The sequence below is a fragment of the Biomphalaria glabrata genome, chromosome 6, assembly GCF_947242115.1.
Source record: "Biomphalaria glabrata chromosome 6, xgBioGlab47.1, whole genome shotgun sequence".
Taxonomy (NCBI): Eukaryota; Metazoa; Mollusca; class Gastropoda; family Planorbidae; genus Biomphalaria; species Biomphalaria glabrata.
In genome coordinates this window covers 19876921-19901835 of record NC_074716.1, presented here as the reverse complement: position 1 = coordinate 19901835, position 24915 = coordinate 19876921, and the positions used below count along the sequence as shown (strand labels likewise).

General features: G+C 31.2%; 1 protein-coding gene across 6 annotated transcripts; it reads right to left on the bottom strand.

Annotated features, from left to right (window-relative positions):
* Positions 1 to 350: 350 nt before the first annotated feature.
* Positions 351 to 24749, bottom strand: LOC106064576 (testis-expressed protein 11-like). 6 transcript variants are annotated; one of them, XM_056033868.1, is made up of 29 exons: positions 24570 to 24749; positions 22822 to 22952; positions 22579 to 22663; positions 22144 to 22223; positions 18770 to 18800; positions 18445 to 18494; positions 18213 to 18341; positions 17991 to 18074; positions 13736 to 13873; positions 12036 to 12131; positions 11841 to 11922; positions 11495 to 11579; positions 11208 to 11359; positions 11027 to 11112; positions 10538 to 10678; positions 10335 to 10437; positions 9261 to 9352; positions 8126 to 8256; positions 7934 to 7971; positions 7654 to 7740; positions 7371 to 7441; positions 6321 to 6437; positions 5964 to 6048; positions 5345 to 5518; positions 5102 to 5210; positions 4834 to 4936; positions 4652 to 4722; positions 1729 to 1822; positions 351 to 1322 (listed from the first exon to the last, which is right to left on the bottom strand). In XM_056033868.1, exons 1-29 carry the CDS (start codon positions 24628 to 24630, stop codon positions 1269 to 1271), a joined length of 2760 nt encoding a protein of 919 aa, XP_055889843.1. In that variant the 5' UTR covers positions 24631 to 24749; the 3' UTR covers positions 351 to 1268. The 6 variants fall into 6 exon arrangements, with proteins under 6 accessions (XP_055889843.1, XP_055889844.1, XP_055889845.1 ...); XM_056033869.1 differs by having other exon boundaries at positions 5102 to 5207; XM_056033870.1 differs by having other exon boundaries at positions 5345 to 5497; positions 24570 to 24748.
* Positions 24750 to 24915: the final 166 nt, after the last annotated feature.

Sequence of the window (24915 nt, the reverse complement as noted above, 5' to 3'; positions counted from 1 at the left end):
ACGTGATCTTTAGTTGAAACAATACCCCATGTAACTCATCCACAGATCAATGTCCAGTTTGAATGTACACTGCCTTGATGTCTCGCCCTGTCACTCACCCACGTGATCTTTAGTTGAAATAATACCCCATGTAACTCATCCACATTTAGATCAATAAGTGTAGAGACCTATTAACACTGCCATCAAATCCTCATTATTTTCATATTGTTTTTAAAACAAGTCTGAACAAAATGTTGCCAGCATTATTTTTGTTTTAGAAATCAATGTATCTAGCAAGCTATAACAGTTTTGTTTGTAGCTATACTTTAGATCAGCCAGAGGTACTTATGCAAATAAGAACAAAAGGTACATAAAATGTTTCAATAACTTTAATTTGAACAAAGTCAATCAATACAAACGTTCTAAGGAAAAACAAGAAAAAAAAAGTGTGTCATGTTTCAAGTAATAAAGTAGGCCTACATTCTCATTTTGACCACAAACATAGAGTAACATGAAAACTCTTTGAAAACTTATCACTATTCTTAAGTTTAAAGGAGCAGTCCCATGTAATGATGAAATAAAGTGAAGTTTAGGTCCTCAGTACTGGATGCTACTACAGAAACTGAAGGTGAACACACTATTTGTGAACTCACCTCTTGACTGGTGACAGGATAAATACTGGTTACAATAAGGTCACAAGGTGGAAAGCAACAGACCCTACTTGATCAAACGCACCTGTCCATCAACCAAATCATGAAACTCCAAGATCTCAGAGAATATTTTCATGTTATGATCTGCCAAGAAGGATGATTCTATTTATCTAAATGAAGTATTCATTCAAACTTAGCCAGTGGAACCAAAGTATCTAATGTTTAAACTATAAAGGAATCTAAGGCAATCTTAAGCCAACCTGATACAAGGAGAAACAAGAGCTCAATCACTCTAACACTATAGGTGTAGGATTTGTTTAACTATTGATTCTTTCATAAACTACACACATAAATAAGTTCTCTCAAGCTTTACACAAGTCACAATCATAACAATTCATATACACAAATAATGAGCATTTAGTTAGCCTTAATGTTTATAATATATAATTATGTATGCCCTTATAAATTTAAAAAAAAAGCAAATTGTTTTTATTTTGGTATATAAGAAAATATGTTACAATTTAATTCATATTAACTACTGGCTTGAGGTGGTCATTTTATTGAACTCAAATGTAACTGCTTTGAAAAAAATAATACAAATATCCCATTCCTAACTACTAGCTTTGGATTTGAATAACCTCATTCCTCACCAGATGTAGCTCTTGCTAGAAGGTCTTGGTACAATGTTATCATCTACCAAAAAAAGATAAAAGTATTTTCTTTAAGAAAAAGCAATTTATTTTAATACATTTTTACAAAAGCATATAGAGTAGGTTTTGACTTTCTTCCTGACCTAGAAGTTACCCTAAGATATTGATGTCATGTCTTCTAAAAGAATTGAAGAACACCAGCAGCTTGATTGGGTATCAACTATAATATCGCTGTTTAATAGTTGCTAATTTTAGAAATAGCTTTATAAAGTATGTACATTAAAATTTTACATGTTAGGCTATTTAAAAAAAAAATTTGCTGACTCAGTGAATACATAAGACCTCAACTCTAGTAAACAGTCAGAAATTTAGATAGCAAACATTTATAATATAAACCTCAGCTAATGAAGTGATTAGTATGGGGTTTACATCAAGTCAAATATACAAACCTGTTCCTCATAGTTTTCTTTAGCAGATGACAAATATTTCAAGAACTTGATACTTTTACAGCACCATTTTTCAGCTTCTGGATACTTACAGCAGCTTCAAGAAATTAAAAGTAGGGAATAATAATTACTTACAAGTCAAGATGTAACCTATAATTATTGAATAAAAAAACAACAACACAGAATGCAAAGATATTGAAACCAAGTGACTTAATAGTATACCACTAATGATGTTTTTACTTAATAGATTTGCAAGTACTCAAAAAGAGTCTTACTTTGATAGAAACTCTTTCTCAATTTAAAAAAAAATAGAAATTTAAAAATAAATTTGATTATGAAATATATTTTTTCACATATTGAATACATTTTGCAGTAGCCTGGCATGAGAGAGTTTGGATAAATAAGACAACACAGCCCACCTTGTCAATAATAAAAAGGGAAGCATAGTTTACTGAAAAATGTTTGAAATGAGGAAGTTTTATTTCAAAAGATATCTAAACAACTAAATCCTTTTATGTGTTTTTATAATATCAAAAGATATTTAAACAACAGAATCCTTATTTGTGTTTTTACAATTCTTATACAAACTCTGTCTACCTGGGTGGAATCATGTACACATTATTACTCCCAAATCCCATTCTTGAATCAAGTTGAAACTTTGCACAATTATTCATCGTTGATGACAACACATGAATCAATGGCAAAAAAACAACAACCCAATCAGTTCTGATTAATTAATTTTGTTTTATATAGAGACAGTATGGCCTACTAAGCTAAGAGTAGATAAGCATTGTATAGAGAATAAGACCATTTGATAAAATTTTAAAACTAAAAAAAGACTATAAAAACCTTCTACTTTTATAAGTACTTGGATAAGTCAGTGGCGAACAAGTCAGCTATCCATTGTGAAGACCCTAGCAACTTAAAAAAAAAAATTGTTTTTGAAAAGGCAGCACAGAAACCTTTCAGATACCCTTTCCTCACCTCACTGGTCCACACAAAAGTGATTGGACCAAAGTGCACTGAGCAAGCTATAAGCATGAAAGTTGCATATAACCATTAATACAGTCTGCCGACTTCACACCAATACATGTTGATTGCTGATAATAATACCAAGAGAGCCACTAGTCTAATAAAATAAGTCTACATCTTAAAATATCATGCCAAGTAATCAACTCAGCTAAACAAATAACTTGGTATAACATTATAAAGTTCAAATAACATCTAGATAAACAGTTGATTGAAACAATTTTATCTGGATCTAGCTGAGTATTAGCTCCACTCAGTGAGTCAATAGTCTCCATCTGACATCACTTCTATTCAATACACACATTTGCACCATTTTACATTTCGCACCATGCTGCACTCTGACCATAAAATTCCTACAAAAAACTTACAGCTGTATGCTTTAAAAGTGAATTTCTTAAAATCACAGACTTTGTTTTTGTGATTAGTTAGATTTTCATTCTTTGAGAAAAAAATCATTATATAAGAAACAAATCTTGCACATTATCAAGGCTTCATACGCAATCATATTATCTATGCATATTTTTTCAATAAAATATCCAACTCTAATTTTGCATGACATATTCAGTAAATTCATCAATGAAGCAAAACGAACATGCAGAATATTGGGGCTAATCTTCTTTTAAATGGGCTCAGATAATTCTTGATATTTAATTTTTTTGTATAATGCATTGCTTATTTTATTTAAAGTTAAGTTTAATTTCTTTTTTTTTTCCACATAAAAAAGAGAGAGGATTGAAGCCATCATGCACCATTTTTCTTGTGGTCAAATCTTAAGACAACCTGATTAAAAAGTGTTTATGTATTTTGAGTTTAGCATCAATTATAGTCTCAGAATTAAAAAAAAAATGCAAATGAATTGCCATTTATTTTTGAATGTGCAGAAAATCAGTCTTGAACAAATCCTTGTTAGATCTAACACAGTTATAGTACTGTCCCAGTTCAGCAACAAGTGTTACAAATATGTGAAATGTTAAAGTCTTGTGAAAAACATAAGTTGGAAGTCTTAGTTAAGTTAACTTACATGTGGTTATACACAGCCTTATATACTGTTTAATAAGTTAATGACTAGAATGCTACTGCTAGATGATTTAAAAGTAAAAAATAAATACAGTCATCTGAAACCAATAACTGCTGTGGTTCAATGAGCATGCAAGAATAAAATTATTATCATAAGAATGCATTTATATGTTATATGATTATCAAATAGTTTGTGCTTATAGAAGTACTCTTCAAACAAGCAGAAGAGCCCAGAGCAATGAAATGACAGAGCTAGCAAAGAATAACTTTATGACATGGTGATAAGGACACTTAAGCCCAGACATTGATAGATTGCCTGCAGAAGAACTGAAACCTAAAGCCAGTGAAATCTTTACCAGAGCTCCATAAATTATGGGAAGACTAATCAGTGTTATGTCCACAGCTGATTTTATGCTTTAAACACTATTTCTATCTAAACCATTGACAGAGAATAAAAAGTTGACATGGGCATACTATTAGATATGTGACTATATCTGTGTGACAAGAATATAAGGGAAACAACTTTGGTAACTAGCATTATGAGAACTTAATAAATTTTACTGTGTGCCTAGTCAAGTTGATTAACTCACCTCCCCCCCCCCCCAATGCAGTTATTTTACATAGGAATACAAAGTTTTTTAGTCACTCAATTACTACTGATGGCATATTATTATTTTTGTGTATGTGTGTATATTTAGTAGTGAAATCTTTGAACTTACTGAAAATTTTTACTGAACTTTTTTTAAATATCTAAAATTTCATTTCCACAAGTGTTGAGGTAAAATATTAAACAATCATGAAAGAAATTTATAAATATTTTTTTTTTCCTTTTATGTTTGAGAATTGAAAGCCAATAGTTTTACATTCTAGTTAGAATTACTTGTATTGGAGCAGTCCATAGTTCCACGACCTGGTCATCAACCAAACTATTTCAATTTCAGGATATAAACCCTAAAAGTAAATGAACAATATCTACATTTTAGTATTGAAATATTGACAAAATATAACATCTGGAGTAATATTTAAATTTTATGTCATATTTAAAACATATTTCTAGCAAACCTTAGCTTTATCAATAACTCCAACTGCCTCTTCCAGGTAAATCAATGCCTCTTCCTCTTCATTTCTGTTCATAACCAATTCAATTAGATTTCTTAAATCTGCACTGCAAGAAAAAAAATAATTTGTTTAAAAGTACATAAAGCTAACATTTAAGTCATTAGCATTGGTAAGTTCCTTGTTACAGCAATGATTTAAGAAAATTGGATTGTTACTAATGCTTACTACAATACTATTATTATGATATAAAGTACAAAGGATTATTTCTTACCTGCATTTCACATAATCAGGAGTGGAGGCTTCTAAGTGTAATCTTATGGATATTTTTAAAGCTTTAGCACCTAACTTTGCATTATTTACTGTAGGATCTAATGCAGCTGCTAAAATACATGTGTATATATTTTATTCATAGACTATCATTTTTATTGCATTTATTTATTTTTTATGATGTGTTTATATTTCTAACAGGATTTTTTACAACGTAAATGGAAGGTATTTAAAAAAAAAACTACACCTGCAAAAGTATGAAACAATTTAGGATCTGAGTTAGGCAATAAAAGAGCACTGTCTATTACTGTTTCTGCTCTAGCATCATTCAACTTTAAAAGAGCTTGGAATTTATACAGATGAAGCAGTTTTTCTTCTTGGGATGATTTAGTCTGCACACCTAAAATAAAATTGGGGCTGACTGAAAAAAAAGTCTCAAAATATCATGAACCCTTTTTTTTTCAGCTTATTAATAATATGTAATTAATAGTGTTTAAAACAAAAACAAAAGGGGAGAAAAAAGTTGTTGAAAAGAAATCATGCAACTGAGTACAAGAAACTGAATCAGAAGACGTACAGATTTAAAATTAACATCTAAAAATTGAAAGATCTAGTTCTTTAGAGATAATAAAAGGATAAATGTTTACAATGCAAGAAATAGTTAAGAACAAAAAAAAAAAGATTTGACTTATGCTTAGAATAACCTTTCCACAAATCACACCATGTTTTGTTCTTTCTAATAAATTACTACTTAGAGTTACTGTCTTCCTTTTAATGAACCATTAACAATAAAACTATCTGTAATGCAAAGAAAAAAAAAAGGAGAAAATTAGCTATTGTTCAGTTTTCAATTGATAAAATATTACCTTGTGCCCATATATATTTTTCAATTCTTTGTTCACCTTGGCGGTACTGTTCAATATTTTTCAATACTTCTTCCAAAACATCTTGCTATAGATGTGTAAAATAAGAACACTCAATAATTTTATGCAATACTTTTTATTGACAGACTATTTAGCAAGAATAACAATGTACTTATTCATAAGCAAATCTTTAGGCATTATTAGAAATTATTGTACTGAAATGAAATCAACACCAGCCTTGTGCATTAGATCAAGTGATCAAATAATAAAGAAAGGTTTTTCATATCTAGATTTATTTACCTAAGTAACAATAGTTATATCACATATAAATGAACTGTAAGTCTTAATCTCAAACATTACCACAAGAGACTTGTCTTGCTCATTCTTCACTATTTGAAGACAAGCTGCACAAGACATAAGTAGGCAGTGATTGCTTTGGATGTAGTTTCCAATGTTAAGAGAACACAAAGTTAGAAGCTAAGGAAAACAAAAATATTGTAATACAGAACTCAACTTCATAACAAAATTAAGGGGTTAATAAGAAAAATAATAAAATACTTTAAAAAAAATGAAGCTTATATAAAGTGTAATTGTATTAATTAGTTTGGATCAGTCATGTAATTAAATCTGTAATAAATCTAGACTAAAAATAATAAATATGTGTGATTAGAAATATTTTGTTTTTGTTTAGCGCAACTTCATGCCTTTAGCTTTCTCTATGTGCTATGATCCTATCATTTGTCTGGAGGGGGGGAGGGAGAAAGAAGGGGGTATCTTGGTGAAGGTTACAGTGATAGCTTTTAAAATGTATTTTATTAAAAAAAATGTTGTACAACTTGAATTCAACTCAAGCCTCCACAAGCCAATTTCACTAACAACTGTGCAAGTGAAGTGCTTATGAAAATTGAAAATATGCATATCCATTGTTAGATTCAAACATTTAATCTACAAAATAATTATCTACAAGCATAAAAGGGATTAATGTAACTTTTATTGCCATGTCTGTCAAGTAGAATTTCTTTCCATTATTCAATACCAAACAAAATAATTAATTACTATTAAATAATAATTTTATTTTAATGATTCTTGTTTATTAGGTACAAGAAATAATTGTGTAATTTTATTGCCATGTCTGTCAAGTACAATTTCTTTCCATTATTCAATACCAAACAAAATAATTAATTACTATTAAATAATAATTGTTTAAAAATGATTCTATTGTTTATTAGGTACAAGAAATAATTGTGCAAATTTCAAATTGAACCAAGATTGGGTGTGAGAGAAATAATGTGTACAAAAATTGTTCCAGACAGAAAGACAGACTGAGTTGATATAAACTTTGTAAAAAATCAAAATGAAAACAAAGCAAAAGTCTATGTTCAAAGAAATATGAAAAAAAATTCTTATAACCTGATAGCATAAATTGAAAAGCTCTTTCACTGCATAAACATCATCTCTATATTTTATTGCTAGATTCCAGGCTACAATAATTCAAGAGTTAAGATCAACTAAAAAAAATAGTCTAAAAATTTTCTTGACATTAAAATTTAAAAAATATTTAATATGCACAATAGTATAGTAAAATATGAAATTTTATTCATAAACAAAAATAACTACAGATTTAGTTAATAAATGTATTATTTTTTTTAGGTAAGGATATCACTTTCTTTTCATACTAAGATTTATTTCATACCAATTTTCATAAACCACAATGCTTCATCTTCTAATTCAGCACTTGATAATTCATTATTAGCTTTTATGACAAGTATCTTGTTATAAGCTGTTGATCAAAATGTAATAAAAAAATTAATATTTCCTTTTGTCATTATTTACTAGCAATTAGAATCATCTTCATTTACTTTTCCTTTAGAAAAAAAATGTTTGTTACTACAGTATATAATTAAGAGAACTGGAGTTGCTTGGTAGCTACTGAATCTGTCCATTAATAAATTACAATAAATGAACCCACTTACCTGTCCTTACTTTGCTAATGGCATTGTTAACACTTAACCTGAAAAATAGAAATACACTATGTTTCCCCTCAATCAATACATAGAAGGAATTTCATATTGTTAAGTGTTTGTTTTTTTCTCCAATTTGATGCAAAGTAAACTGCAGAATATACCATAGTAAAAATTGACATGTTCACATTTTAATAATATTACCTTTCATTTTCTTCAATTTCTGTAATAAGTAACCTCAAAAGGCATCTAATGGCTATAAGAATATGTTTACTGTCCTTGCTATGGTTAATAAGACATTCCAATGCAGGGATTGCTAATTCAGATTTTTCTTGCTAGAAAAAACAAAAACATAGAAGCAAAACTATAAATGACAAATTTGTCTTTGGGTGTGTCTAAAAGCTCTAATCTGAGATGGTGTCAGTGTCCATCCTCATCACACTGTGGTACTGAATAACATCACCTGCCTTGTATGTGCATACACTAAGCAGACTTTAAAAACAAACAGGCATGCTTTTGGAAGACCATAAGTAGCTACTGTTTCCAGTGAGATGAAAATGACTTAAGAATTTGACTTGTCAATACTTTTGAGAAAAGACCACTTAAAACTGTCTACTTTACCTTTCATTAAAAATAGTTTATATATATGGGCATACAAGTGTATTACTAAATTTAAAAACAAAAGGATTTGCCTTCAGACCAGCAGTAGACATATTGGTGAAATCAGGCTTTCAATATTGCTTTTAGTTTTTGAGATATGATAGAACACACACAAATAATATTGACTTTTTTTTCTGTAGTGTGGAGGATAAATTTACCAAAGAAGTTTAACTTGAGGGATGCACAGGTCAAGAAGAAGTCAGATGAATTTTGACCCAGTTTGGACGTCAAACCACAAATTTAAAAGGCAGAAAATTGTGGACACTGACCCTTTCGCTGGTAACCTTCTCTGCAATAATTTGGCTCTACATTTGCTGCTCTACACTGCATTTTGTTGAGCTCTTTGAGCCACTGTGTCAATCTCACCACATTTCTACAGAGGCCACTAAATGTAGTTTACTATAAAAAATATTAATTTTACAATATTACAAAAACAATGTGGGATGAGTATTTGAGGGGCTTGGTCTATCACGGGGGCTTGGAGTTTGAATCCAGACTCAAGCTGAGTTATGTCTACTGAGAGAATTTGGGCAAAAAACCTTTCCCCAGATACACATTGCCCCACAGGTCCACAAAAGGAGATTGGACCATAGCGCAATGTGAATGCTGTGGCATGAAAATTACACTATACAAAGCAAAAGAAAAATTGTACAACTTTCTACTAAAGAAAAACACTTACTTCTAAAGCAGAATGAGCAGCTAAACAAATAATATTATTTGTATCATCATCTTTAGGTGAACAATTCACTAATTGGTTCAAACTTTTTATAGCTAGGATGTAGAGTTATAGAAAAAAGTTACATTGTTAAAAAAAAAAAAAAAAGTATAGATTTCATTTAAAAAAACATTGTTTTTTTTTGTCTTCTGATTACTAAATTTTGGCATAACAAGAAAAACATAAAATATAAATCCTTTATACAACTTATAGAGCGATTTTATTCTCTTAATAACTAATGAATGTTTGATAAAAAAACAATGGAACATTTTTTGGTTAATCGAATGTAGAGATCTACTAGACCTTATAATTATCCAATGATAGGCCTTTAGATTTAGACTTACAAGAAGATGTGCAAAATGTTCCTGAACATTAATTTATTAACCTCTTCAAGGAATGCAAAAATAACCGAAGACTTAAAGTCCATTCAAGATAAAGATTTTCTCGTTCTCTAGCCAAATTTAAATTTATTTCTTTTTTTTACTTTGAAAAATAATAATGATCAAACTAGTTTTCCCAGTGTGACCAACAAGCAAGTATTTCTTTTCCCAACAATATAAATCCATATCATCATCTTTCCTTTGCGTTCCTCATGGAACATAGGGCCTTTTTAAAACACACCACTATCCACAGGCTCTTGCTAGTTTTTGAATGGCTTCCCAGCTCTTTCCTATTCTATGCTTCATCGCCATGTTCTTTTTGGTCTTCCTCTACGTCTTGTGCCCTATGGGTTCCACTCTAAAGCCTGTCTAGCTTTGTTGTAGGTATCTTTTTTAAGGGTCAACAATATATAGCAGCTGTCAAATTTTTAGGAAAATCGTTGGAGCCGTTTTTGAGATCCTTGTTCAGCCAGGTTCCACCTTCCCACCCAGAAGTCTCCACAAAGGTATGATATGAGTTAAATACAGGTATTGTAAAAAATAGTGTTACTAAAAATGTTTAACAAGGATTTTGCATATAATAAAAATATATATAAAAAGAGAGAGTATTTAATAAAAAAAGAAACAAATAAATAATACCAATAAAATTGCAACAAACCTTTTTCCCAATCATTGGTGGCTAGAGCTACTTTGAAACTAATATATTGTGCATGTGCATTGTTTGGCTCACATTTTTCAGATAATTCTATTGCTGTTGAAGCCTGTAAAGATAGTTCATTGATATAATAGCTTTCATTTAGACTGCTAATTAAGACTATTTTTAATTAGACAAAATGTTTATAAAAAAGAAGCTAAACTGGCCTTGGCTGTTTCACCAACAAGCAAATAACATGTAGCCAAATTTCTATGCAGTTTTCCAAGATTAGGTTCTGATGGGCTCAGTGAAGAATAAAGACTCAGGGAATAGTTATACCAAGTAATAGAGCCACTGTAATTTTCATTCTGTTTGGATTAAGATTCTTATAATTAGTTTAGAAATGCAAAAAAAATTGACACAATTAGATTGAAAAAAACAACAACAACAACTAAGTTTCAATTCTTCTTCTTCAGAGAAAAATTCTCAAATTAAATGATTGTTGCTACAAATTTCTAGACAACAGAATCCTTTAGTTCTAGAAAAGAATTCTTTGAGGACACTCATTATTTTAAAATTAAAATTTAATGTATAAGTTATACATTTTATTCTTTGATTACATATACAAGCATACTAAATATTAATTCCTATTAACATAACTGAAAAAGAATTCTAATATTATTCCTTTTTTATATAAAAATTTTTAAAAGTATTACCTCAAACATTTCTGCTGCTTTTGACCAAAACAAAATGTGGAAACGCTTCAATGTTGCTCCATCCAATCTTCCAATAGTATTGTGAGCTAAGAATAGTAGCAGATATTTTGTAAACAATATACTAGGCCGATCTCTAGCAAGTTTAATTACAAGTTAAATCTAATAATGTTTTGAGCATTACCAATGATACACTCCTGAGAAAATGTTTTAGCAAACTCTCCATCAGATTCTGTGAGAAATGAATCAAGCATCGTAACCAGCAGCAAACCATAGTCAGGATGAAACTCAAATTTTTTTAGAATTTCTAGGCGTAGTTGAAAGGCAACACTTGATCTAATAGAAATACAAATCTAGAGATAGACACTTTAATCTTATTCCTATATTAATAATATTTCACAGACAACTTACATTGTTTAAGGATAAACAAGATTTTTAAAAACATTAATGATATGTATTTGATATACCTACATTTGGTGTTTCTTTAATAGGTGAAGAGCATTCAGTACTAGGTCTATGCTGCTGTCTTTATGATGTAACATCTCTTGAAGAGAGGCTAAAGACCACATGTATGATTGAAAGGGAGGATAGGTAAATGCAGACACTTGCCTACTTAAAATATTTCTTATCTTCTAAATACTTCTCCTAAACACCACCCCATGCTTTAACAAACATGCACATTATTTATACTTAATTAATATGGCAAAGTTTCCTTTTTAGAACTTATTATTAAATAAATGATAAAAATTTTTTTTAGCTCTATTTCTAACATAAATAGAAATTTGGCAATAAGAAAATTATTATAAAAAAACTTTACCAAGTATTAAGTTTAAATTTGGTTCCTCATCTAAAACATTAAGTTGCAGTTTCAAATAAATTCCAGCAGGATGTGGGTCAATCTAATGAAAAAAATTGTAAAGAATAAAAAATTGGTAACTACCCATTTTAAAAAATCAAGGACAAGTATCATTAGTTGTTGATTAAACACCTTAAAATTAATTCAAATTCTTACTTTATTTGCCAAATGAATGGCGTTGAATGCATTTTCTATCCAATCTGTGTTTTTTTCTTCCATGTAGCAATTAGCTAAAAGCCGTAGAGTACTAGCCTTCAGAATATAATTTTCAAATGAAATATAGATAAAAAAAATATAAATAAACCTTTAAACAAACAAGGTTACAAAGACAGTTTGTGTGGAAACACAAACTTAAAATCGGCCCCCGAAGTGGTCCACCCAGGCAGGCTTCAATATTTTCAGAAAGAACATCCAAATGAAATTATATCAAAGACAAATGAGAGATAAGAATGGAGAAAGAAGGTTGACAGATCTTGTGTAGTGCCCCAATGGTGCTGCAGATCAAAGGATAGGTGCAAGTGAATGCAAAGTTAGATGTGAACCTGGCCTAATTAGTTCCCCCTTCAGACCTTGTGGTCTATAGGGCAGATGATTTTACGTAAAGTTCATCTGTTTTTGTGGCCTACGGTTAACGAGGATGTCATGTAGCCAGCACAACGACCAAACGTCTTTACTTTTCCCCAACTAATGTCAGGTACCCATTAGAGCTAGGTAGACTCAGGGGCGCCCAAGGATTCCGAAGTTGAAAATCCCAGTCTTCACCAGGATTCGAACCCGGGACCCTCGGTTCGGAAGCTAAGCGCTTTACCGAGCCTCACCTGGTCTTTACTTTATGTAATTGTTTTGAAAATGTTATATCTTGAATTCGAATTCTTGAATGTGATACATAAATGAATGATGCTCAAGAAAATGATATTTATAAGATTACTATTCGTTTTAAATTAGGTCTAACTTAAAATGCATACTAATTAGCTTTTTCTCTTAAAAAAACTGCTTGCTTAACTGATTTTAAAAATTAGATTTTTCGCTTTCAGGAAAAAAAAAAGTAGCCATTGCATCAGAACTTTGAATGGTCTAAAATATTGTGATGTCGGATTTTCAATATCTTTTCTAGTTTACGAGATCTAAACGGATCGGACGGAGCTTCTTTTCCCCTTTTGGGGGCCGCTAATACGGTTAACGAGGGTGTCATGTAGCCAGCACAACGACCAACCGCCTTTACTCGTCCCCAACTAATGTCAGGTACCCATTAAATCTGGGTAGACTCTTGGGTGCCCAAGTATTCCGAAGTTGAAAATCCCAGTCTTCACCAGGATTCGAACCCAGGACCCTCGGTTCAGAAGCTAAGCGCTTTACCGAGCCTCTCCTGGTGTTTACATAATGTAATTGTTTTGAAAATGCTTAGTCTTTTATTCGAATTCTCAAAAGAAATACATGAAAAAAAATGTTCAAGAAAATGGAGTTTATAAGATTACTATTCGTTCTAAATTAGGTCTAACTTAAAATGCATACTAATTAGCTTTTTCTCTTTAAAAAACTGCTTGCATAACTGATTTTAAAAATTAGATTTTTCGCTTTCAGGAAAAAAAAAGTAGCTGTTGCATCAGAACTTTGAATGGTCTAAAATATTGTGATGTCGGATTTTCAATATCTTTTCTAGTTTACGAGATCTAAACGGGATGGACGGACAGACGGACAGACATTTCGCACAAAACTAATAGCATCTTTTCCCCTTTCGGGGGCCGCTAAAAATAGTACCAATTAAGTAAAAAATAGTGGTTGATATATTGATGCCTCCTGAATCAATCATAGTGTTGTATTAATAAAAAAAAATAGTATGCATTAATGTGCATTACCTGAGTGCTTGTGCTAACATCATCAGCATCTTTTCCTAATTGATAGCTTTCTTTTAACCAAAAAACTCCTTCTCCAAATTGTTTGTCTTTGAAACTATCCACTCCAAAGTTATGACAGAGCAAGCTCAAAAAACCTGCCTAAAATGAAAAGGTCAGTATCACTCTATTTTTTTTTTTAAAGATTAATACATTATTTTAATCACAATTAATGTAAATATTTTATTCTTTGCAAGTAATCAAGATAAAATTAAGTTGTTTTTTTACACAAATTAGTAGGTGGCCCTTGCTGCTCATTTGCACTCTAAGGAGATCATCTCCCATAGCCTCAACACTGCACCCCCTATGGATACATCTAGAAGAAGCAAACCAGGCCTCTATCAGGTAACCAAGTCTGCCACACCGTTCCACAAGGGGGCTGTCATAGGAGAGCAATAGGAGTGGTGGTCCATACAGGGTCTTGTGAATAGTAGGGAGTGAGACCAGTACTGGAGTGCAGCACACTACATACATGGCCCGACCCAACCTAGTAATGGTTGCTGCCATTGTGGAAACTTCTAAATGGACTTGGGATGAAAAGCTCTCAATCCACATCTGGCCATTGGATAAAATTTTTTCCTTCAGTCCATTGGGAATATGGCTCCTACAGCACTGGTTCCCTACTAGACTTTATTGAAGGTCATTTGTGCTCATAGATCAGGGCTGGCGAACCTATGACACGCGTGCCACCTTACGATTTTGTGTGGCACGCGATGACAATGATATTAAGAGATGTATTTTTTTGGAAAAATCACGGATATCTCAAATTACCATAATTAATAACGTTCAATTATTTCCGAGAACTGTAAATAATTAGGAAGAAGCGCTAGTGGATCATATTCCATATAATTTTTTTCATATGACTGTGTTTCATTTGGGGAGCATAGGGCATAATAATTTTTTTTTCAAGACTAATCTCGTATTTGAACGAGATCTCCTTAGCTTCCGCCATTTTGTTGATACTGAAAACATGTCGGTCTTACATCGATTGCTAGCGTTGCCATCAATAAATTTTTATCAGAATAATTACCATAACATGTCATTCTCAAAATTAAAAAAAAGAAAACTAAATGAAGAAGAAGGAAGTGGCAGACCTTTTCAAGAGTGGTGGACTGAAAGATATGGAAGGATTCACAGAGAAAACAAGGCCTTATGTGCCATGTGTTTGGAAAGTGTTGTTTGTCGGACATCATCAGTAAAACGTCATTATGAGTCCAATCTCAACTGGCTTTTAGGCAAAAGCGAGGATGAGCAAAAAGAACATATATCGCGTGAGTTAAAAAAAGCGATTTCACAATCCAGTTCTTTTGTAAACTTTGTTAAAAGTTCTTCTAACTTAGTGGCAAGTTTTGAAGTTTCAAAAATTATAGCTAAACATGGAAAACTTTTAAGTGGCGGTGATTATATCAAGGAAGCAATGTTAGAATGTGCGTCTTATTTGTTTGAAGACTTTCAAAACAAGGATAAAGTCATACAGAGAATAAAGGATTTGCCAATAAGCTGAAACACAGTTAAAGCGAGAGTTATGAAATTGCAAGTTAATATTCAAGAACAAGTAAAGAAGGATATTAATGCATGTCAAGCCTATTCTATTTGCCTTGATGAAAGTACTGATGTGACATCGTCCGCTAGACTGGCCATCATTGCCAAATATAGCAAATAATAATACGAAGTTGCAAGGTTTCGGAAAATTAGGCAGGCATTTGACATCTTGACATCATTTGAGAAAAAGTTGAAGATTTACAAACGTGGCATAGAGAAGGAAGAATTAAAATATTTTAACAAACTGAAGAAATTTTATGATGATTTAAAAGTTCATGATACTACCGGCAAAGATTATCAGAAAAGATTGTTTTTAGAGATAATTGACACAACTGCTGAACAATTTTCACTGCATTTTGAACAATTTCGAAAATTCGAGTACACCTCCAAATTTATAAAATATCCAGATACAGTAGATTTTGAAGCTCTGGCTTTGACCATGTTTTCTTGGATGGGATTACACGACTTTGAAATGCAACTTGTTGAGTTTCAGTCCAGCGCAATTTGGAGACAGAAATTTATTGACTTACGAATACGACTTGAATTAATTGAACGTGAATGGTTAAATGGATCATTAGAACCTCAGATATTAGCAGAAAATGAGATTCTTCAAGTTTGGAATGACCTGCCTAAAACTTTCAATTCTCTGATAAACGTAGCAACATCCATTATGTCAATTTTCTTGTCTACTTACTCATGCGAACCTTTTTTTTCTACAATGAACTATATTAAATCAGATGCCAGAAGTTGCTTGACCGATGAACTAAGTGCGGTGTGTGTAACTTTGAAGAATACACGGTATACACCAGATATTAAACTGTTATCTTCTACCACACAACAGCAGAAGTCGCACTGATTGACCTGCCCTAAGACTTCAAATCTGTAGGTCAGGATAATAAAATTGAATAAACAAGTAATATTGTTACTAAGCTGTTTTTATACATGCAGTTGACTTACTGACTGTAGCACTTCTTTTATATAGTGGCGTCACTAGTAGACCTACTGGGCACGCAACAATCTTCATTGTTTTTAAATTGAAATTAATTGGCACTCGGACTGAAAAAGGGTCGCCAGCCCTGTCATAGATCATTAACATACAAACTAACACCTAACACAACAGTGACAATACATTAACCATAATAAGACCATCATCAATAGGGTTCATAGGAGAAAAATGATGATCTCTGTCAAATTGTATTGAACAGCTGGTATAAATGTATGTTAAGTGTATATATTAAGCATACATACTTTGATAATTACAGGTGAAAAAAAAAAAAAAAAATTGACCTAATGATTGCATTTCAGGCTAAGAAATTCACAGATGATTGAAAATAAATTAAAAAGATAAAGTTTCTCACCATAGAAACAAAACAATCTTCTGTGGATACTCTTTGTATAAGCTCAAGAATAATAAAGACCACCATGTGTTTCCATTATTCTATACAACTTTTAAATAACATGAATAGCCTTGTACATCTTGTTTTAAAAGTAGTTTTTTGTATATGCATACAAATTTGATTTTAAAAACAAGATGACCATAAATAGCCAAGTGAAGCCTGCTGAAGACTATAATTACATTTTTATACCAAATCTCATTTTCTTCATCTAGCAAAAAATAAATTGCCTTTTTTTCTCCCACTATATTGTAAAATAAGTTTAAAGTGCATGGAAAATGCATACATGACTTAAGAAGCAGCTGCCCCTAGTTAAATATGAGGAAGGTTAGGGTGAAACAGTATAATAGAAATTTTAGTTTTTAAGATCTAATCATGACAGAGAATACAAAAACTCCCTGCTAAATAGTCTACTTAAGATTGTTGTTTGTAATTACTGTTTGTTTCTTTTTTTACTTAAAGCTTTAGTTCCCAAATCATTTGATCAACTGACAATCTCTGGAAATCAATTTTCTATCATTGACCCCCAGACCCTTATACCTCTAGTAATTCAATGTTTTTTAATTGATGACAATCATGTTAGAGATTCTAATTACAGAATAGGATTCAATAACTGAAGAAATTGATTTTAAATGATTATAATTTGATGTATCTGTGACAATCTGAAATAGGCTTTCAACAGAATTTGCTATAACTAAGACAATCTGACATTGTCCCAAAAAAACTGGACAATGTTTTAAGATTATAAGGTGTTAAGGATTTTCCTTGTATATCATCCTGATATTATCCCTGTTTCTTAGCTGTACAGAGTGTTGGCTAAGCATCTTAGTTTAACTTACAGAAAAGCCACACCCAGGAAATAGTTTTATGAGTATGAGGAATATGAGTTTTTTAAAGATATCTAACTAGAAAACAACAGAAGAGAAGAAATACTTGGTGTGGCAAATAAGGGGAGGTAATATATGAATTAATCATCTAGAAATATGACATTTCTGGGAACGATTCTCTAATGGGATACATGTCTTGGGATTAAGTGTAAAAATGACTAATCACCCAAACCTATAATTCAAAATTTCTATTCATTTAGAAAATAAAAAAAACAACAACATACAAACATAATAATAATTAAATAAAAACAGCTAACCCTTACCTTTTTCTTTTAAGAAGAGATAAAAGAAAATTGCTATTCATATGGTACATACTTTTACAATAATAACATTTGATACATATTATTTTTATCCTAATATAACATTTAACATTTATATTGAATAGCGATGACAAACCTTATTAGGGAAAGTTCCTTGCATAAATTCTTTTGCTTTTGCCACCATCAATTTAGCTTCATTTAGTTGAGACTGTGCAAATTTCTGTTGAGATTGAAGGAATATTATATCTTTAAGAAAGTTAAATACTTCAAGAGTCAAGTGGTAATATCCCATCATTAACCAAATAGTTTTAAACTAAAATAACAAGAAAGCTAGCTAAAAAATGTAAAACCTTTATACCAATTCAGCTGACAAACAGAGCCCTTGGAAAATATCTGTGTCAATTTCATACTTCTCTTTTTTAAAGGCTTCTGTTGTCAAATTGAAGGCTTTTTTCTCTTTGCTTATGTGTTGTAATTTCTGAATAGCCTGATAAAGATAAATTAAGCCATTAATAATTGTACAGGTCTATTGCTATTCTTTTTTAATCTGGCAATGAAGCCTATTCTGTAACTTTTTCTTTTTATATTACCTGGTGAAAGATGTATAACACTTTTTCAGCATTCTCCCATTCTTTGCAATCTGAAAACAAAAAAGTTTACTACAAGTTATCCAAATTCAATCATGCTGCATTCATTTTTTTAACCATTGCAAAGATTCTGACACTCAGATTCGATGAGTTCTATGCTGTTTCAAATATATTTTCATATTTTACTATGTTTTTTATTACAAAAAAATGACATAACAGTTAATTTCAAACCCTCAATTTAAACTTTTATTAAGCAATGAGCTGCAAGAGATAACTAAAATAATTAAGTAATAATAAAATATAATGAAATATTATGTTAATAACTTACCAATCCATGCCCTAGCTGTTTTCAATGCCATCTAAGAAAAAACAACATAATAATGAATTCAATAGTTTACATATTTATTAATATAATCAAATTGTTTTCCTTATTTTTACTTTAAAATATTTTTTTTTGTTGTTTAGCACCAGAGTATATATGTAGAATATTGGTAAGTGGCCTACCTAATGTCTAAACATAGTCTAAAGAAAGTAAATGCTTTCTTAAATTCTAAAATTCTGATTACAATGTACTTTTACATTAACTATTGAATCATAAAAATTTTTTCCTAAATTTTAACAATGTAGCACAATTTACTTTCACATGTATCACATGTATGGCAAGAGTGAAATATTACTTCTTTGTTGATATTTTGGTATGAAAGAGTTATATCCCTTTGTTTATATTCCCAGGCACACATGTGAGCAGTATACACTATGTTAATTTTTCCTTAATTAACCCAGTTTTTCTAGCAGCTACTTTTGGAGATTAGTAGTGAGAAGATGTAAATGTGATATTTTATTTTGAGATTTAATGAGTCTTACTGATTGTGTTCATACATGCATATATTCAGTGATAACTATTGGTATGGCCAGCGGCATATGGCTGGATAGTAGTATTTTTCTTGATTCTTTATGTTCATTAAATTACATGTCTGCTCATATTGGACATTGTTGGTGAATCAAAAACGACTAATTATAGATGTAAGTTAATCACACTTCAATCTCCACTCCATGCACCCGCAAGTGAATAATTACCTACACCTAGACAAACCTACGCTAACATACATCAACCAGTAGAAACACTACATTATTACAAGCAACTGGATGTTACAATATGGTATCTACAACTAGAGTGATCATAATTTTCCTAAGTACCCCTTGAGCCAAGTAAAAAAAAAAAGAACCTGACAATATGTTAAACCAAGATTGTCCAACCTTTTGCTTTTATGTGCTAATTTTTTTCACTTCTAATTCAGATGAGCCACACAAATTTTTACTCCCTTTTCAGTCCTTAGACGTATTTGATAATCCTAATTGATTAATTCTAAATGTACTACTAATAATATATAAACACTGTTAGCAGTTTTTAAATAAAAAAATAATATCTCATACAGGTGAGATAACATCAGTAGCTTTAATGAGACTGGCTTTGCTTTTTACCAAATCTGTAATATCAGGAGTTCAATTAGTAAGCGAATGTCACAGACAGTTCTTCTTCAATTTGGACTCTAACAGTTGTGACTTCAGTTTTTTTAAAAATCATTTTCATGGATAAATGCTTGCTTGCATCTGTATGTTGATCCGAAGTGACAGTCATAACTTGAAGAAAATTTTCTTAGTTCTGCAAAATGTTCACAAGGTAATGATTGCCAAAACTGAAGCATTTCAGATGCATTTCAGTTTCATCTGTACATTACTAGACATCTTCAGAATATTTTGTTTAGCAAGTGAAAATGGATTTATAAATGCAAGCAGGTAGTTTTCTTCTTCAGCAAAATCATTAAAACAATTATTAAAGGCCTCTTGTAATAATTTGATTTTTTGAAAAATATAGACTCTACAACTTTGATCTTAAAACACATTCACTATGTTCTTTTAAATGTGGAAATTGACTCAAATCTTTTAAGTTACAACTTCATTTTTAATCCACTAATATCATTTACTACTCAGAGATGAAGATCCAAGCATATAAAATTGAGATGCTATAGAAGGATCCTAGGTATCACATTTAAAGACTGCATCACAAACAAAGATTTAGAGACAGGGTTACTAGAGCGATTAGACCCCAGGATGAACTGCAACTATTGTAAAAAAAAACGCAAACTAAAACTCTATAGCCATATTACAAGGTCTTTGGGGCTTGCTTGCAAAGACCTTCCTTTAGGGAACAGTACCAGGAAAAAGAAAAAGAGGCAGACAGAGAAAGTGATGATAAGACAGCATAAAAGAGTGGATGGGCCTGCCATTGAAAGAGGTTCTATCCAAAGCAACAGACAGAAAGCAATGGAGAAAGAAGGTTGAAAAATCCTGTGTGGTCCAACAAACAAAGGGATAGGTGAAGGCGGTGATCATTTACTAAGCTAGGAAACAAGTGTCCTTGTCTTGCAGTTTTAAATTTAGGTCATTATACACATAAATTGTTCTTGGCTTGTGTAGCTCATCTTTCTCTTTGAGAATCATTTAATATTTTTCAGCTTCCGAAATCTGAGAATTGTTATTAAGAAAACCTCTTGTTCTAAATTTCTTCACCCATTTCACAAGTAACATAACATGCTTCAAATTTCACATTTTTATACACTCTTGGTGTTAATGATATGATATTACAGAAGACTGCTTGTTCCTTAGTGGAATTTTTTGTGATCACAACTACTATTTTTTCAATCATAAACTAAAACAATAACTATATTCTACAGAGAAAAGACACAGACACAAAGAAGTTCTTTGAGTGACTACACACAGATGTCTTGATCTTTTTCTTGTTCACTAAAAACCTATTAAGGCACTTTACAGTTACAGTTTCCACAACTCTACCAGTCATTGACATGATCCATTAGAACAGTTACTCAAGAATTTAATATCATTTAATTGCTATTTCCTGGACACGACATAACTGACACTCTGGTTTTTTCTTGGAGTGACTCAAGGCCAATAAGTTCTTCAAATATGTTAAAATGATCATCAAGTCCTCCTCTAAAAAATACTCAACTGAGCAACACTAAAAAAGTTAGCAAATTTGTCCAACATTAATGAAAATAAATAGCTTGCATGGACATGGGAAAATCCAATACTAACATTAACATAAACCAGCATGGTCTGTGCTAATGGGTTGATTAGTACTATAAAAATGTTGGTCGAGGTTGGTGTCATAAAGATAGTAAAATAAATTCCTGATTATTATTTTTTTATGAGCTGACATGCTTTTTATTCATTTTTTATAAAGGCATAGTGCGCCAATTGTAATCATGCAATGCACCACTTTTGGCACATGTTCCATAGGTTGGCCACCCCTGCATTAAACATTGCATCATTAATAATGATTGATAAGATAATTGATAAGTAATAAAAAAGAAAGTGATTCAAGATTCTAAAGACTTTTTCAAGAGGGCTTGTCAGACAATAATTTAAGATAGCATATGGAATAACTGATGGAAAAATTTGCCTATTCTTCAATTGGAGTAACAGCTTTCTGACCAGCTTAACTCTTTCTCTCCGTAAATATTTACCACATTCTGGTGTTGTCAACGCTGGTATCGACAGTTAGGAGAGAAAGAGTTAAGATACATTTAACTTTTTAGGATGGTTAAAGTCTGCAGATATATGACATAACACTCAAGTGTATTGTTTTATATCAGACTTCTTATGGTGATATTTGCTACTTACAATGACATGTTTTTTTATTGTCATTTCATCATTATTTGACTCATACAGATGTGTAACAACTTGAAACGCAACATGGCGTGCTAGGAAAAAAAAATTAACAAATCAGTGTATACATCATTCTAGTTTAAGTGGCCTTAATTTAAAAAAATACAATTTTAATATATTAGGTAACTTATTTTTAATTTATTTTTAGACAATCCTTCTTTAAAAATTCTTTTTTTTTTCTTTCTGTATTATAGGCCAACATTCTAAGTGTCATAAATCCTCATATAATTAAATGATTCAAACATCAATAAGTTCTAATATTTGAAGTTCTTTGAGATCTAATATAAGGTACTCTTTTAGAATTGGTTAGAAATTAAGACTTAAATCTAAATATTGAAAACTACATTTAAAACTAAATTATGTTACAAATAAAAGAGACTAGCTATTCACCTTTGGTCAAGGATAATGCTGATAAACATTTTTTTGACTTTAGAATCACAACTTTATTCCACAACTGCGTTGCAAGCTCCTCGAGCTAATTATTTTTTAATAAGCAAAATTAATATTAAATATAAGAAAATTGAAAAATACAGTTTCAGTTTTATACTTTGTTTCACTAAATTGAACATCAATTATACTAAAATAATGAAATATATTTGTTCTACTTTCAAATTGCAAAGAACATTGTCTTACTTCTGCCTTTTCTGCTAAACTTAAAAAGAGGATGTGGAAAAGGGAGTTTGCTAATGACAAGGCATTGTTGATAAGTGCTTCCCAATTAGTTAGTAGTTCACTGCCATCTTGAGAAAGCTCTTTTAGGATAACTGAAATATATATATATATACATATTTAATATATATTTATAGGTATATATGATTCGTGGTAGATTATGATATTATCCCTGGACTATTTGACAATATGATATTGTTAAAATACACAGTCAGATAAAAGCAGTAACCAATATAAAACTCGAAAGAAAAATCTTACTCTGGAACAAATGCAACCTAACACAACTAAACGAAGCTGCATTAAACTTTCAACTAACTTTCTTATCAGAAAAAGACATTAATCAACAGTTGACGACCTCTGGAATTCTATTAAAGGCTATCTTAAAAACATTATAGAAAATAATATACCAACTAAATACTCATCAAACAAAACAAATAATGCTGTTTTAATAATAGATTAAAGAAACTTTGCAAACAGAAGGAAAACCTATAAAGAAAATCTAAAGAAACTAAGGCAAAAAGATTTTATCAAAAGTATATTAAAATTAAAAGGGGCCTGGTGGCTGTGTGCTTAAGCAATTGGCTAAATAAATACTTTGCATCAGCAGTTTCAGTCCCAGAAGACAAAGATATATTACTTAATTTGAACCAAGTCGACGACCTAGAAGATATAGAAGTACAAAAAAAAGGGGATCCAAAAAACTATTAGCAAACTGAATAAAGTGTTAAGAACTTGGGTTAGTTCCTAGTGGGAACTTGGGTCTAAATCAAAGAAATCATATGCCGAACTGGGAGTCGAACCCTTAGTAAGGTTGTGACAGATCGTCGCATGAGGTTTTGTGGGACATGTTCTCCAACAAAATGAATTACTCATAATAAGAGTTGCGGAAACAGCTTGCTGGAAAATGCACCGAACGGCGCAAGAGGGTCTAAGTAAGAATAGCACATTAGGTTTTTGAAATAAAAATTTTTAATAGCAAGATCTTGCACTGTAGATACCTCAGAATATGCATTTTGTTGGCTTTCAATACCAGAAATAGTGGTCGGCAGCGGGGCGAGCTGGGGGAGCGCTGCGAGCTCCCCCAGACCCCCTTGCCAGCAAGGGCGGGGAGTTTACAAGTTTTCCACTATTTCCAGGAAGAACCTAGTCTAGGGCACAATAAACGTCTTCCGAAAGGGTCAGAATGTAATATAATATAATTTTATTCCGTTGGAAGGGGCCCCCCCCCCCCCCCGAAAAAAAAATCCTGGCTACGCCCATGCATTCGATAGACTAGATTTATAATCATCTGTCCTGATCTTTAACTCGAGATGATCTTTTTTGAAGTAACAAACATCTATCTAGATCTATATCAGTATATGATCTAGATTATACTAATTATTATTATAGATATGATCTAGATCTAGATCTACAGTCTAACATCTGTATTACTCACTATTAGTATTACTAGTATTAGTAGATCTATGACTTAAAAAACTATAAACTATTAGTACAATAGTAGGCCTATTAGTATTAGGCCAACTATAGGCTACTTATGAGTAGGCCTAGATCTAGTATAGTATGTATACTCGTACTGTGACAATATCACTATCACTATATAGATTTAATAGATAGATCTATCTATTAAATGAGTATTATAATCTATGTCAGTATTGTCAGTAGAGTATGTCATACTCATTATTAAAAATTTAAATTAAGTTAATTTAACTCACGATTTATACCTTTAAGCTGAAAAACGTTTTTTTGATTGCTATCGGGGATTTCCATCTTCATATTTAATGTAGTCTAATAATATTAGAATATATATAGGCCTAGACTATAATAGAGTCTAGATAGTCTAATATTTTTTTTAATCAGACGATTGAAATAGCATTCAAATCTAGACCTAGATCTACTATCTAGATTTATATTATATTGTCTATATGCCAGATCACTTTTGAGTTCTTATTTTACCACAAAAAAAAAAAAAAAAAAAAATCAAAATAAGGCCTAGAGTCTAGATCTATATCTATAAAAATCTACTAGATCTAGACCTATATCGACCAAAAACAACCATTT

Excerpts from the sequence above, each read along its gene's own strand:
- LOC106064576 (XM_056033868.1), bottom strand. The coding sequence starts at position 24,630 with ATGAAGATGGAAATCCCCGATAGCAATCAAAAAAACGTTTTTCAGCTT. Across the intron at positions 22,953-24,569 it reads TCAGCTTAAAGGTATAAATC|TTATCCTAAAAGAGCTTTCT; the intron begins GTGAGTTAAATT and ends TATATATTTCAG. Across the intron at positions 7,741-7,933 it reads CATTAGCAAAGTAAGGACAG|CTTATAACAAGATACTTGTC; the intron begins GTAAGTGGGTTC and ends TTTGATCAACAG.